At 45.0% G+C, this 16,015-nt stretch overlaps 1 protein-coding gene across 5 annotated transcripts in view; it reads right to left on the reverse strand.

Moving 5' to 3' along the window:
• The window catches only part of fat3a (FAT atypical cadherin 3a), a 95,900-nt gene extending 87,384 nt beyond the window's left edge, over window positions 1-8,516 (reverse strand). For 4 of the 5 annotated variants that reach the window (XM_056442025.1, XM_056442026.1, XM_056442024.1 and 1 more), the window contains exon 1: window positions 5,207-8,504. In XM_056442025.1, the coding sequence (XP_056298000.1) occupies window positions 5,207-8,504 (3,298 nt within the window). Of the gene's footprint in view, window positions 1-5,206 lie in introns of all 5 variants that reach the window. The other variant, XM_056442021.1, reaches the window with a different exon arrangement.
• Window positions 8,517-16,015: the final 7,499 nt, after the last annotated feature.

Genomic DNA, 16,015 nt, shown 5'->3' on the forward strand with positions numbered 1-16,015 from the left:
CAGGCTGTTTTTCACTGTGTCAAACATATAAGAAATATCAACTTTTTATTTATTTAAAGGGCTATTTAGGTAGTCAACAAACAAACATAAAGTACCTCACACTTAAACTTGGGAAGCAATATTAATTCTAATAATTTTCTGGAGGTTTTAATTGCTGGGGTCAAATTGACCCCGAGGGTAAAATATGTTAGTAAATGTAAAGGTAACAGGAGGGTTAAACAGAACATTTTTCTCTTGTTTGTCAACCATTAACTCCACCATGATACAATCTAAAGGCCTCTAGTCTTCCTCTAGCAGCTGCTGAGGCAAACTGACTGTGGGTTTTCTTCATGAACTGGGCCGTGATGAAAGGGACGGCGGGGACACCGCTGCAAAGCTGAAACCTCACCGGCCCGGACACGGGGACAGATTGACAAGTGACTTTTTTTTTTGCTCGGTCCAGATGCGCGTGCACGGAGCTCTGTGGCGCGCGAGACGGAGATCGATAAGTGTTAACGCAACGCGAAGAGACAGAAATGACATGCTGCTGTGGAGATACGATCAACAACAGACGTTCAGTTTAATAAAAGAACAAAGACGTGCTATAGAGAACATGTCAGGGGGCGGGCCAATCTCTTTAATGTCATGCGATCTACCAACACTACGCCGCGATCGACTGGCAGGTCGCGATCGACGTGTTGAGACCCCTGATCTACAGGAAGTAAAAGTCGTAACAAGGTTTCCGTAGGTGAACCTGCGGAAGGATCATTACCGATGAACAGCACGACCGTCTGCATGAGAGCGGACAGAGTTCAGATTGAAGTGGTGTATTGGAAGCTTATTTTGCAAGTGACTTTTTTTTCGTCCCGACGACCAACAACAGACGGATTGGAAGCTCATTCTGCGCATGCGTTAAATGCGTTAAAAAAACAAAACTAGTTAAACCTGTAATTGAATTAACTGAGTTAACGCGTTATTTTTCACAGCACTAGAAATTATACTTTCTTGATTCTCATTGTTCTGAGCTTGAACAAATGGTTGAATGCACCTATTGTAAGTCACTTTGGATAAAAGCGTCAGCTAAATGACATGGAATGTAATGTGTGTGTTTTCTCATGTTAACTCCTGGCTGCACATTCAAGGCTCCCTACAATGCTGGTCTTGTTGGAAACAAAGCTGAGGGCCTCCCCGCCTGTAAGAAATGAATCACTGTAGAATTGGGAGCCATAAATTCTCCTTCGCCTCCTCCTCTCTGTCTTTCTTTCCCAAAACCCAGCAGTTCACCCAGGGAGAAATGACACTGTGATTAAGAGTCTTGATGTAAAGAGCTTCCTGCTGAACAGAGTGGGTGGGAGAACAATGTGGAAAGGTTAGACTTTCAAGGTGAGTGTGTGTATGTGGGAAGTAAAGGCGGGTGTCTAATGATAAGCCAGATTTTGGCAGACTACAACACATCTATATTTACACACAACAGCATTAAGCCGCCCACCACCTCATTATTTTAGGTTATGAAACATCAGAGAAGAGAAAGCCTACACTGAGACACTACACACATGCACTTGTTTCACCACAAAGTAGTAAATACAGGGTTCATACACATTTTGACCAATGTATTCCCATGACTTTTCCATGACTTTAAAACAAATTTCCATGACCAAACATTTTGTAAAAGCTAGGTGTATATATGAAAAAGGGGCACAATGTAGTATTTAAACTAACAATGCAAAATCCAAAGCATACAGTATACCTTAAATCAGTGGCTCTCAAATGGGGGTACGCAAACCTCTGTGGGTACGTGAAGGCACTCTAGGGGGTACTTGAGATTTTTTTTAATGTAAGTTCATAGACTTACTTTTATATTAAGCAGGCTATTTAAAGTAATTATCCGAAAAATGTTGCATCCCTCCCATATTAGGATGGTTTGACCCAACCTGGCACTGCCGCCTTGAAAACGTAAACAATGGAGTCTGGCTGAAATGGAGCAGCGATGCTGCTGAAAACAAGGAAACGAGTGCCAAAGAAGAACCTGAGTCTGCAAAATCCCGTCAGTTTTCAGAGCAGGTCATCTGTCAGATATTAGCCTTGCTTCGGTGAGAAGAAATAGGGGAAAATGCTAACATTTCTCAGACATACTGTATTGCTTGTTTGTCCGACCCAACAGTCCAAAATCCCTAAATATTCAGATGTTGGAGAAGCAAAATGTTTGGGAATTCTGCTTGAAAAATTACAGAAATTATGAATGGATGAGCAAAACTGTTACGAATTCATTCTGTCAATCAATTAATTGTTAGAAGTTGTTGTCTGTAGAGCTGATGTTAACGTATTCACCAACGGGCAGACTTCAGAACCAGTCCCAGATGAGAAAACTTTCATGAATACCACATTTGTCCCGAAAAACTCGTCAGTGAAGTTGAGAAAATCACCAAATCAAAGACCAGGAGCTGGATTACTGACAGACAGCTCACAGACTGCCTCAGACTGTCTGTCTGTGCTTATGAACTAAGTACAAGCTCACAGACAGAGTTCAGTCACAGCCATCACACTGACTGGAGTCACATGACTTGATGGCATTGTGATGAGAGCTGAACTTACATGAGTTGCACTGATTGATCATGTTGTCAGTGTCGTGTTGTAATGTAAATAAATACAACATTTATATTGGTAGTTCATCCAGCTGCTCATTGCAAATGTGTTTTTTCTTGTTCATATTGTGTGCGGTGAACAAATATCTTACTTTTTATATTGCACTTAAATTCTGTGTTCCTGGTCTCATCAATTTGAAAGCTGGACCAAAGTGTTTTGATTTCATTCAATTAGAATGAGGCCAAATAAAAAGCCTCAAGTCATAAGTCCAGTCTGGACAGTCGTTTTCTCTCAACGCCTCAATAGGTAGATCTTGCCGGTCATGAAGGCGGAGGTCAGGGATCTTGGGCTCAAAAAGGTTGGTGACCACTGCTTTAACCCTTGTGTTGCCTTAGGGTCATTTTGACCCGAATCAATATTACACCCTCCCCCCGCCTTAGGATTAATTTGACCCCATTCAATGTTTAATGTCGGTGTTCTTTCGGTAGTCAACAAACAAACATAAAGTGCCTCACACTTAAACTTGGAAAACAATATTAATTCTAATACTTTTCTGGAGGTTTTAATTGCTGGCGTCAAATTGAACCCAAAGGGTAAAATATGTTAGTAAATATAAAGGTAACAGGAGGGTGAAACATTGAATCGGGTCAAAATGACCCAAAGGCGGGGGGAGGGTGTAATATTGATTCGGGTCAAAATGACCCTAAGGCAACACAAGGGTTAAAAGAATAATGAGAATTGGCAACCATCAGTGCCCCCATTACCTGCACAGTAAGGACTTCACTTTTCGTTACAGCATCGGTTATCGACGCTTGCTTGTTACTGAAGAGAGAGACGTGCTGCTCGGCGTAGCAGTTCCCCTCGCTGTGGTGAGATAGCCGGTGATGAGGATTGCTGTAGCTTTGCTAACAGCAGCGCTCTGATCGGCTGCCTTTCTCATGGCTCGTTAATGCCGCCTCTCCCATGTTTCAGATGTTTAATGTTTTGCCACCACACAACCTACATTGTGCTTGACCCGGATCTGTATCTGTTATAACCCATGACATGTACTTTTCCATAGGTAGAATGGTTAAACCTACAATTCCCTGGCATAGTGGACTATCTCGACCGCTTCCCTGAGCCACTGTTGCTATGGCCACCAAACATTTCAGTTAAGGTGTGTTCACTCGTATCAGAGCGTATGCCTGCTTGTATTTTAAGCGTCTTTCTTTGAAAAGCATATTAATTATTTCAAACTCAGCGTACATTTTAGAAATTTCCCCACTGTGGGACGAATAAAGGAATATCATATCATATCATAAATGGACATATGAATATAAATAAAATTCCATGACTTTTCTAAAAATGTTGGAATTCAATTTTTTTAAAGGTCTTTTCCAGGCCTGGAATTACTTTTTTAAGTTTTCCATGACCGTACGAACAATGTAATTACACACTTACTAAAGAGACCCCCCCTTCGCTCTAAAGTCAGGACAGCAAAGTTACTGCCTATTTTCCCAGCATTTACCCATGTGCCCCAGGAAAAAAGTGTAATGTGTAATTTTAAGGCAATAATATAGCACTTCAAATTGCTGCTGCGTGCAATGCTGTTCAACCTGCTGTAGTTAATATAAAAGAAAGAAATATACTTTTATTTATCTCCGTGGCGAAAATCTTTTCTGCATTTGACCCATCCTTAGTTATTAAGGAGCTGCAGTGAAGTGCCGGGGAACAACTGGGGGTTCAGGACACTCAAGGACACTTCGACATGCAACTATGGGGAGAGCAGAGATCGAACCGGGTACCTTGAATGTGCAATAATAGAACATGAATGGCAATGTCTGCAGTACAGTCAGCTCACACAGAAGCGTGATATATACTTTCTGGCCAATGAGAACGAGAAAATGTTACCACTCTATGTAAAGAGGCATGACTATGGTGGTGTGTGTGTGCATATGTGTTTATGATAATTGAAGTTGTAATTGTGTTTTGGCATGTTTTTCAGCAGTGTGGGGTTTATTTCTGGGGCTTGCCAAGGCTCAGCTAACGAGAGCCATAAATCGTCCTCTCCACTCTGCTCCTGTTATCTCCTCGGGACAACCTCACCGGGTTTACGATAGTGTGTGTGAGAGTGTGTAGCTGTGTTAGTGTTTGTTTGATACTGTATATAACAAGTCAAAATGTTCTATTGACGACCTTTGTCCTTCAATGTGGGACAGGTCATGAATTTAAACTATATAAAATTAAAATAGTCTAATATTGTATGTTGTTAATTCACCAAATACCTCCTCACGGTCCACGAGCTGTCCTTTCTGTATGTGCGCAGAAAAAAAAGCTGCTCTTCATCCTCTGTAAATGGGACATTATGTTGTCCAAACCAACATAAGAACATTTGCAGCCTGTCCATTCAACCAACTATCACTTTTACATATGCAACCATTTCCCCCAATAAAGCCAAATTAGAGATTTAAAAACAATGTCAACACCATAGCAGTAGCAGCCCACACACATTATTAAAAAAAAAGAGAGAACATTTTGCTAAGTACAATACTTGAGATAAAAACATTGTTAAGTACAAGTCAAAATACACATACACAATAAAGTTAACATCATTGGTGACTTTTAACTTTTGTTAAACACAAGTACATTTTCAAAGAAAACTCACCTGTCTCTTCATCAATGGCAAAACGTCCAAGTCCACTGCCATCATGAATGGAATACTGGATTTCTCCATCTCTGCCAGTGTCATCATCGTTAGCGATGACTTGGAGGAGGGTAGTTCCAATCCGGGTATTCTCTTTAACTAATCCTGTCATGGCAAACTGGGAAAAGTATGGAGCGTAGAGATTTTCGTTCACATCTACCACCTCCACCTCCACACAGGTGACAGAGAGAAGAGAAACAGGCCTGCCCTTGTCTTTGGCCGTCACAGAGAGGTTGTAGAATTGCTGGGTTTCGTAGTCTAGCTCTTTTGTCAGTCGAATAGCCCCGCTGGCCCTGTCTACCTCAAACCATCCATTGTAGTCATTGGCTAGAGAGTACCGGACCTGGCCTCCCAACCCTAAATCTGGGTCCTGGGTTTCTAACCATGCCACAACAGTTCCGACTGGAATATCCTCTAGAGCCCTGGCTTTGTACACATTGGGAATAAATCGTGGGGGACAGTCATTCACATCCTCTAATATGATTTTCAAAGTGATCACAGAAAACCTCTGGTCCCCTTTCTCTGCTTTGTCCCGGGCCTCAATCTTCAGGTTAAAAGCTGAAACAAACTCTCTGTCTAGTTGGCCAGCAACATACACTATCCCATTAGTGCAGTTGATACCAAACTGGCTGGTGCTGGTCAAAACAGAGTATACAATCTCCCCATTAGGTCCAAGGTCTTTGTCAGTGGCCTCAACCTGGATAACACCGGTACCTATGGCAGTGTTTTCGGATATGATAATTCTATAGCCTCCTTCTTGCAAAAACTGGGGTGCATTATCATTAGCATCCACTATATAGACAGTAAGCAAACGCCAGGCAGTTTTCTGTGGAAGGCCGAGGTCATAGATAGTTAGGTTGAGGAGATAACTATCCCTCTTTTCCCTATCCATAGGGAGAAAGACACTGATAAGGCCAGTCTCCATGTCAATGATAAAACAGCTGTCAGTATTTCCATCTGAAATAGAGTATAGAATCTGACCATTAAAACCTGTGTCCCCATCATACGCATTGACCTTGAAAACACTCGAACCAGTCTTTAAGTCTTCCTGCACAGCAATATCTGTGGGGAAAGCTTTGTCGAATTGGGGCGTTTGTCGATTAACAGAGAAAACGTCAATAAAACCTTCCTCAATCTTCGGCTTGGTGCTAGCTTTGGACTTTTGGAGTAATTTCTCAGCTAACTTTTGGGCTACCCTTGTTTCTTTACAGTTGAAACTTCTGGGAGGAGATTTCCCTTGAGCAACAGAGATGTTAACAAACATAGGATCAGAAAAGTTCTCACCATCTGTGGCAGTTATTTTAAGACTAAAGACACCGTTTTTTGGACTGGCTGTGGCAAGGGAATGTTGCAGTGAAAGTACGCCTGAATCAGGGTTTAGATTGAAGTACCCCCATTCATTCCCTAAAATGATCTTATATTTTACTAGCTCCAACTCATCTATGTCAATCGCAGACATTGTGGTAATCACTTCATCCACTGGGAAATCCCTGGAGATCACCCCCTGACACGCTACCTTCTCAAACAATGGCTGGTTGTCATTTACATTTTCCAGGTGGATCGTTACATTGACTTCACTCTCTCGTCTGTAAGGCGACCCCCAGTCAGATGCTCTAACAACAAATGCAAAGCTCTCTGATGAGGTTTCAAAGTCCAACTCTTTAGTAGTGCTGATGATACCAGAAAACTGATTGATTTTGAAGGGTAATGACTGAAGGCTGGAAATGCTATAAGTTATGTATCCATTTTCTCCTTTATCCTCATCCACTGCAGAAACTGTCAACACATTAGTCCCAACAAGTACACTTTCATTGACCAAAATCTCATAAGAGGCCTGATCAAATGTTGGTGGGTTGTCATTAGCATCTCCAATGGTTACCCTCACTTTAACTTTGAGCTTACTATCTATTTCCAATACCTCCAGATTAAACACATCCTGGGACACCTGAGTGAACCACTGAGTGGTTGAGATCGCACCTGTTAATGTGTTCATTTGAAAAAAAGCTGAATCTGCGGAAGGTATCATGATATATTCTGCATCATCAGGCTCTGGTCTGATTTTGACAGCTTCTACAATCGTGCCTGGTGGTGAAATTTCATTTAAACAAACATCATACAACTCCCGCTCAAACGCAGCCTCTGCTGTATGCCGTTTCTTGACCATAATCTGGAAAAGCTTGACGGCAGAGAACTTCTGTGGGGCTCCTCTGTCTTTAGCCTGCAAAGTAAGGTTACAGCCATAAGGGTAAGTCTCCCAATTGAATGACTCTGAGGCCTTTATAGCAAACTCGCCTTCCACAGATCTTTCTACAAAAAACTGCTCTGAAGGGTCTCCACCAACAATGACCACTGAGTCTATTTCTCCATTTAAGCCTTCATCTAAGTCTTCAACGGTGACCATGGCATACACAGGGTTTTTATCTCGCCCTGAGGGGCTGTGGGTGACCACATTCATGAGTGGGGCATGTTCATTCACACGCTCTACATGGACAAAAAGTTTGGCTGTGCTGCTGACCCCATTATTTCCATAGAGCTTCATGCCACGGTCTACTGCCAGGATTTCTAAGTCGTACCGATTCTGCTCATCAACATTTAGCTTTCCACTGAGAGTAACCATTCCACTGCTCGGGTGAACAGCAAATAGCTCAATTTTGTCCTTGAAAAAATAGTAAAACTCCCCATTGGAGCCTATGTCTGCATCAGTGGCGGTAACTTGTGCGATGCTAGTCCTGAGAGGTGTGCTCTCCGCTATGGTGACTGAGTAAGTAGTGGGTGAGAACAAGGGTCGCAGGTCATTCATATCCATGACCTCGACGCTGACTTTAGTCCAGGTCTCAAGGAGCGTCTCTCCTTTGACAGAGGCTTTTACTGTCAATACATAATTACTCTGAATCTCTCGGTTCAAGATAGCTGCGTTGCCACCTTTAGTCCTTATGCGCAAGAAGCAGAAGTCGCCCAGCACGTAATCCTCTGCCTTGAAAAACCCTTCGTCATCACCTGAAGTGATTCTGTAGCGAATATCCCAGGAGCGCTGGGTCAGGAGGATGCCCATTTTAGATTTACTGTTGGCATAGGTCCGTGCTGCTGAGTTCTCATAAACCGTAGCGTGGTAGACAGTCTGAGTGAAGCCCAAGTAAGGTCCATCCTGAAGGCCTCCCTTGGTGTTCTGGCCACAGCAGGATGGTGGCTTCAAGACCAGCAACAACAGCAGCAGGGCCAGGCCTAGGAGAGGGGCTCGCATCCATGCCCACTGGCCCATTTTCACATCCATCTCATCATCACTCCATCCTGTAAAGAAAGAGACAGACAGAGACAGGGGGACATAATGGTTAGCTACATATGGGATTTACAACATGTAGCTTATTTTATTTATTTTAGCCCTATTATGTCCATTAGACTACATAGATTGATTGGAAGTGGGGAGGGAAAGGGGTGTCTACAGTTACCGGGCAACCAAAAGAAAGGCTTCATTCATCCTTACATGGTCTCTGGACACTAAGATCAGTGTAAACAGTCAATTTCAAGTTTAAGAAAAAACAGAGCTGGTTTGAGAAGGAACACAAACATGGCATGGTAAGGAAGAGAAGTGTTACATCACAAAAAACAAACACTAAAAAAATAAGTGCAGAGGGCAAAATAATGGGCTGCTATTTTCACCCATTTCCTGAAATGCATGAAAACTTCAGCCCTGGGTCTCAGAACCATGTAGTATCTCCAGATACAGTTATGGTAGAAACAGAGAGTCAACTAGCTTCTTTTTTGATGTTGTTCTCTTTTTAAGAAAAAAGGGGTTCTGAAAGTAGGCAGCCACAGATATGTGCCACTCTGGGAGAAAAGCTGGATCCTGTAAAAGCCATGTTGTGGCCCTAGGAGTGGTCTGCATTTTGATAACTCTGCATTTTCCACCGCAAGGGATGGAGAGATGGGGTGGGAAAAGACAGACGGTGTCTGAACGCACCAATAATAACACACTGCTGAAGTGCAAAGCTAAATCTGCACATGTTTAACAACACATGCAGTTACACACGCAGACACACACCTCCTGCAAGAGTACACAATTTTTTTTTGTTTCAAACAGGAACTGATCCAGTTTTAATTTCTGACTCACAGACAGCAACAACAACAAACAACTTTTGGCTTTGCGAGCGTGACCAAAAACCACCTAATCTGAAACAAAGCAAACCAATGCTTAAGCCGGCATTTAAATACAATCCACCAGTCATTCAGGGAAGAAAGGCTGGAATCCAAACGAGTGGATTGCCAAAAACATTTCAGTTTTTGTCTGACCTTAAACTCTCATCTCAGTGTCAACTTGACTTAGTGACAGCGGTTGAGAGGACGTGTCTGAGAGTCAGCTTTAGTGGGTCAGTACATCTCTCCTTTGAAAAAGTAGCACAGGACTCAATGACTACAGGCCCGTCGCCCTGACCTCTGTGGTCATGAAGTCCTTTGAACGCTTGGTCCTGTCACACCTCAAGACCATCACCGACCCACTCCTGGACCCCCTGCAGTTCGCCTACAGAGCCAACAGGTCTGTAGACGATGCAGTCAACATGGCCCTTCACTACATCCTCCAGCATCTGGACTCCCCAGGAACCTACGCCAGGATCCTGTTTGTGGACTTCAGCTCTGCTTTCAATACAATCATCCCGTCCCTGCTGCAGGACAAGCTCTCCCAGCTGCACGTGCCCGACTCCACCTGCAGGTGGATCACAGACTTCCTGACCGACAGGAAGCAGCACGTGAGGCTGGGGAAACACGTCTCAGGCTCCCGGACCACCAGCACAGGTTCCCCCAAGGCTGTGTTCTTTCCCTCTGCTGTTCTCCATGTACACCAACAGCTGCACCTCCAGTCACCAGTCCGTCAAGCTCCTAAAGTTCATGGATGACACCACCCTCATTGGGCTCATCTCTGGTGGGGACGAGACCGCCACAGGTGGGAGACTGACCACCTGGTGACCTGGTGCAGCCAGAACAACCTGGAGCTCAACGCCTAAAGACAGTGGAGATGGTTGTGGATTTCAGGAGGAATGCAGCCCCACCCGCCCTCTCATCCTGTGTGACTCGTCGACGCTGTGGAGTCCTTCCGCTTCCTGGGCTCCATCATCACCCAGGACCTCAAGTGGGAGCTGAACATCGGCTCCATCACCAAGAAGGCCCAGCAGAGGATGTTCTTCCTGAGGCAGCTGAGGAAATTCAACCTGCCAGGGAGAATGATGGTACAATTCTACACGGCCATCGTTGAGTCCATCATCTGCTCCTCCATCACCGTCTGGCACCCTGCAGCCACAGCCAAAGACAAGTGCAGGCTGCAGAGCATCATCCGCCGGCCGAGAGGGTTATCGGCTGCAATCTGCCTTCCTCCAGGTCCTGTTCACTTCCAGGTCACTGAAGCGGGCCAGAAAGATTGTCGCTGACCCTCCCACCCTGGACACTCCCTGTTCGAGTCCCTCCTCGGGAGGAGGCTGCGTCTATCATGACAAAGACCACCCGCCACACCAAAAGTTTTTCCTGTCGGCAGTCGGGCTCATCAATGGAACCCGGGACTGACTGACTGTCACCCCAGGACTACCACCTCTTCTTCCACCTTCCTCTCTCCTCCTTCTTCCCGCTCCTTCCTCTTCCTCCTCCCTCTTCCTCCCACTCCTCCTCCCTCCTCCTTCTTCTTCCCTCCTCCACACACGTCACTTTAACATGCACTTTAACTTGAGGCCTCCTCCACACACATGCCACTTTATTTGCATGCACTTTAACTTAAACACACGCCACGCGTAACATACACTTTTAACTAAAACACACCACTTGAAGCACACACCCAAACACTTTCACATTACTTGTTGTCTTTCTGTCGTGTTGATTGTTGTTTGTTTGTCATGTCCAAATGTTGCACCTTCCACCAAAAAAAATTCCTCGTTTGTGTAAACATTCCTGGCAATAAAACTGTTTCTGATTCTGATTCTGATTCTGATTCTGTGGAGGCCCAGTAATTATGCTTCAAAACTGCAGTAACCATTTTAATCCTTGCTGATTTTGTTCAGTTTTAACTCTTCACTTACAGACTCATGGTATCTGAAATGCTCTGGAGTATTTGCCTGTATATCTACTCTATGGCAGGGGCGGCTTGTCCATAAGGGCGATTGGGGTGACTCACTGCCTAGGGGGAAAAGAAAAAAGAAGAAAAAAAGAAAAGAAAAAAGTCGCATTCTACCACTAGACCTCTGATCTGCCTCTGTATGTCATTGTCCAATCAGGTAACAGTCATTCAGTCAGCCTAAAGTCGTGCTTCAAATGGCCCCGCCCCTTCTGGGGCGACTTTGGGCGAAAAGAAAATCGCCCCAGACCTCTCCCATTGACTCCAATGTTAAACACATTTTTTTCACAAAACAGAGCTCTCAATGCATTCTCTATGGATTCCGGGAGGACTCGCCCCTCCAGGTCTTGTCATAAGTAATCGACGTAAAAGCGTATCAGTACGTCATACAGCTTCGACAGAGGCGTATTCAGTCGAGATGGCCGGTGTCAGGGCAACAGCAGCGATTCAATTCTTTCTTTGAAAGAGACTCCTTTCGGTCGGCGTAACAATGAAGACACATTGGCAACAATAGAAGTAGGACCTCCTAGACAGCGGTCGCCAACACGTCGATCTTGATCGACCGGTCGATCTCAGAGACGTTCGCTGTCACTGTCATGATCTGGAGTTTGTGTCTCGTTTTGTGTCTTGTTTGGAAGTTCTTGTGTCGTCTGTCTCCCTGTGATTGTCTGCCCTGGTCCTGATTGTTTCCTTCTGTGTGATTGCTGGCCCCACCCTCATTGTGTCCACCTGTGTCTCGTTCCCCGTTGTCCAATCCTCTCACCTTGCCTGTGTATGTAAACCTTGTTCGTCTCATTCCCAGTGTGGCTTCGTACTGTTTGGTCCGCGTGTTTGTCCTCCTGTTAGTTGTTTAAGATTAAATATTCGTTTTTGCAGTAATGTCGGCGTTTGGGTCCTCTCTTGCTGCGACAACCGTGACCACACCTGACAGAACGAAGCCACCAATAATGGACCCAGCCTTCAAACCCCAGATTATGGACAGTGCAAGATCCAGTTTCTGCAGTTTCCGCTGCACGGTTCCTGCCTGGCCAGCTTATGCTGATGTTCTTCTTGAGGAGATGTGGGAGTCCCTCCGGGCCCTGCAGTCAGTGTTGGCGGTTCTTGTCCCCGGTGTTCCGTCACCGGCTCCAGCCCCCGAGGTTCCAGTCCCCGGAGTTCGATCACCGGTTCCAGTCCACGATGTTCCGGCTCTAGACCCCGAGGTTCCAGTCCCTGGTGTTCCGTCACAGGCTCCAGACCCCGAGGTTCCAGTCCCTGGAGTTCCATCACCGGTTCCAGTCCCCGGTGTTCCGTCACCGGTTCCAGCCCCCGAGGTTCCAGTCCCCGGAGTTCCATCACCGGTTCCAGTCCACGATGTTCCGGCTCTAGACCCCGAGGTTCCAGACCCCGGTGTTCCGTCACAGGCTCCAGACCCCGAGGTTCCAGTCCCTGGAGTTCCATCACCGGCTCCTGTCCCCGATGTTCCAGTCCCCGGTGTTCCGCCTCCGTTCCGCCCGGCCCCGGTTCTCCCCATCCCGCCTCCGTCCCGGTCAGTCACAGTTCCCCGTGTTCCGTCCCGTCCATCCCCGGTTCCCCGTGAGCCGTCCCGTCCAGCCCCGGTTCCCCATGTCTCGTCGCCTGGTCCTGGTCCCACAGGGCCTTCATCCCCAGACCCCGGTACCCCTGGGACTTCCTCTCCTGAGCCCGGTCCCCTAGCTCCCCGCCCTTGTCCTCCGGCCCGCCCTCCGGAGCGCGCCCCTTGGCCTGTTTATCGTCCTGCGGCCCGCCCCCCGGACTGCTTCTGCAGCCTTGGACCCTCCTCCGGCTCCCCTCCACCCACCCTTGTGGAACGCTTGGGACGTCTGGAATTCGTCCCTTGAGGGGGGGGGTACTGTCATGATCTGGAGTTTGTGTCTCGTTTTGTGTCTTGTTTGGAAGTTCTTGTGTCGTCTGTCTCACTGTGATTGTCTGCCCTGGTCCTGATTGTTTCCTTCTGTGTGATTGCTGGCCCCGCCCTCATTGTGTCCACCTGTGTCTCGTTGTCCAATCCTCTCACCTTGCCTGTGTATGTAAACCCTGTTCGTCTCATTCCCAGTGTGGCTTCGTACTGTTTGGTCCGTGTGTTTGTCCTCCTGTTAGTTGTTTAAGATTAAATATTCGTTTTTGCAGTAATGTCGGCGTTTGGGTCCTCTCTTGCTGCGACAACCGTGACCACACCTGACAGTCACTCTCCAAAATAAAATGAAAATAAAATCAGAAACACATTGTTCCTCATTCTCGAACATTTTCTAAAGTCTCTAATGAAACGTTTTCTTCCTGACGATCGACGTCAGAAAAGATCTCCGCCTGATTTTAATGAACGCCTGTAAACGGCTTCTGTCAGCTGTGCTCCCTGAAAGAGGAACGTACCACTACAGGTGAGGCGCAGGGGAAATGCAGAAAGACCTTTATTGATAACTTCACATATTACACAAGGTCAAAGTACAAAGACATAAAACTAAGTCATCAATAAATAAATGTTAAGATGCCTGTACCTTAGTGTAAATGTTTACGTTACGGCATTAACAAGTTGCGCCTGCGCGACAGCCGAGATTCTTGGCGACTTGCCAGGTCTTACCTCTGTGAGTTCGGCTTTTCTGCTGTTGCCCTTCAAAACAAAAGCTCAACATTTAGCTTTTTTCTTGTCTGGTGGAGCAATCTGGTTTACTTGAAAGTGATTGCAATTGTATTTCTTCTATTATTTGAAAAAGCACAGATGCAGGAGTCACAAATGGGGATCTCATATTTATTATAATTATTTAAATCTTGTTGAAAAAAATCACCAAATCAAAGACCAGGAGCTGGATTACTGACAGACAGCTCACAGACTGCCTCAGACTGTCTGTCTGCTTATGAACTAACTACAAGCTCACAGACAGAGTTCAGTCACAGCCGTCACACTGACTGGAGTCACATGACTTGATGGCATTGTGACGAAGCTACACATACAGCTGTGAATTTTTTCAGGAGCCGCCACTGCTCTATGGATAGAGGAGTGTTGAAATATGTGGAAACATATGCGCGTGCACCAATTCCACGGTTATTTTTACCCAGAGTTGCATCTTTAAGGCATTGGAATGATGGTGTGCTCTATTTACCCAGAGTAGCGTCTGTCAGGTAGAGGAGCCTTACAAGCTTTTATTGATCCAGAGTTGCGTCTGTCAGGCAGACAACCATCCTTTATTTATACCCAGCGTTTCGTCTGTCAGGCAAAAGAACGAGGCTATTTAATTTGACCCAGAGTAGCGTCTGTCAGACAGAGGACCAATTAAACACTCTATTGACCCAGAGTAGTCAGTCTGTCAGACAGAGGACCGGTACAAAAAGGTTTGTGACCCAGAGTAGAATCTGTCAGGCAGGATCAACTACCAGTATTTTATGACCCAGAGCTGCACCTGGGTCATAAGATGGATCCGGTCTGCACTGACTTTGTCCATGTTGAAAGAAGTAATAGAGCCTCTGTCTTGTTGTTGTACAATATAGTGTACTCAAAACATGATTGGTTGATGAAAACATTCTATTCCGTCGAAGAAACTGCAGACAACCTGGAATATAAAATAATTTAAATTCTCCTTCTTCATAAGTGCATAATTGCCATGTTGTTTCAATACATGGAAACCCCACAAGCCTGTGCCTGCTAAATGTTTGCCACACACATCACAAGGGATAACACTGAAAAATACTATCATTCTCCACAGAGGACCCCCACTTACTGTCAGTTCCAAACACCCTCTCATTAGCTTTTCATTGCAGGCTAATTGGCCGTAGTCGTAGCTTACTAAGAGTAGTAGTTTAGCTAGGTTTTGTTGGGTCTAAGAACAGAACATGTGCTATGTTGTATTAGTTATGAAGCCATCTGAGGGACATCTGTAATTTGTTTTACTTGGCTATACACATTTTATTAAATTAAAAACGAAACAGATTTGGTTGAACAAATCAATTTACAGAGTGAGACAAGTGTGTGTACGCAGTAGAACATTAGTTCTACTGCGTAGTAGTCGTAGTAGTAGTACCTACACACATGACATTGTTGGTTTTCTTACGTGAAACCATATTCAACTTGATATATTTTAGATTTTACTTTGCTAACGCCAGACCTAACCATATTGTTATGTTGCCTAAAGATAACCAAGTCGTTGTGTTGCCAGTAACCTAGCCAAGTTGTTTTATTGCTTAAATCTGAGTATTTTTGAAGATCTTTAAGAGGTTGACTTCCTATTGGTACTGACACATCTGGATGATTGCCATTTAAATGATACAAATCAATAGGGAATAGGGACACAACAGGAGCGGCAGTGAGCAAGGCATTATGGTATTAGGACATGAATTCAAAGCTTCAGTAGAGGGCAATGCTGCGTCCGGGTTAGAAATATTTAACAAAAAAATTCTAGCGATGTTATAATTAATAAACTTGTTTATGTTCCTAACTGCATCACAAGTTATTGAGCTTGGCTGCAAGCTTCATGAAGATAGCTAGCTACCCATAGCTTTACAGCTTTCATAGCATCAGCTTATTCTTAATAATGTGACTATTTGCAAGAAACAGTTTCCCAATTAATCACGCAATAGTCATGACAGCCCCGGTTGGCAAAGTTATCAATGCCAGTAGCATAGTGGCAGCCATCCTACTACGTTAGAGTCATGACATATTGCTTTGGCTG

Source organism: Pseudoliparis swirei, chromosome 20 (genome assembly GCF_029220125.1).
Source record: "Pseudoliparis swirei isolate HS2019 ecotype Mariana Trench chromosome 20, NWPU_hadal_v1, whole genome shotgun sequence".
Taxonomy (NCBI): Eukaryota; Metazoa; Chordata; class Actinopteri; order Perciformes; family Liparidae; genus Pseudoliparis; species Pseudoliparis swirei.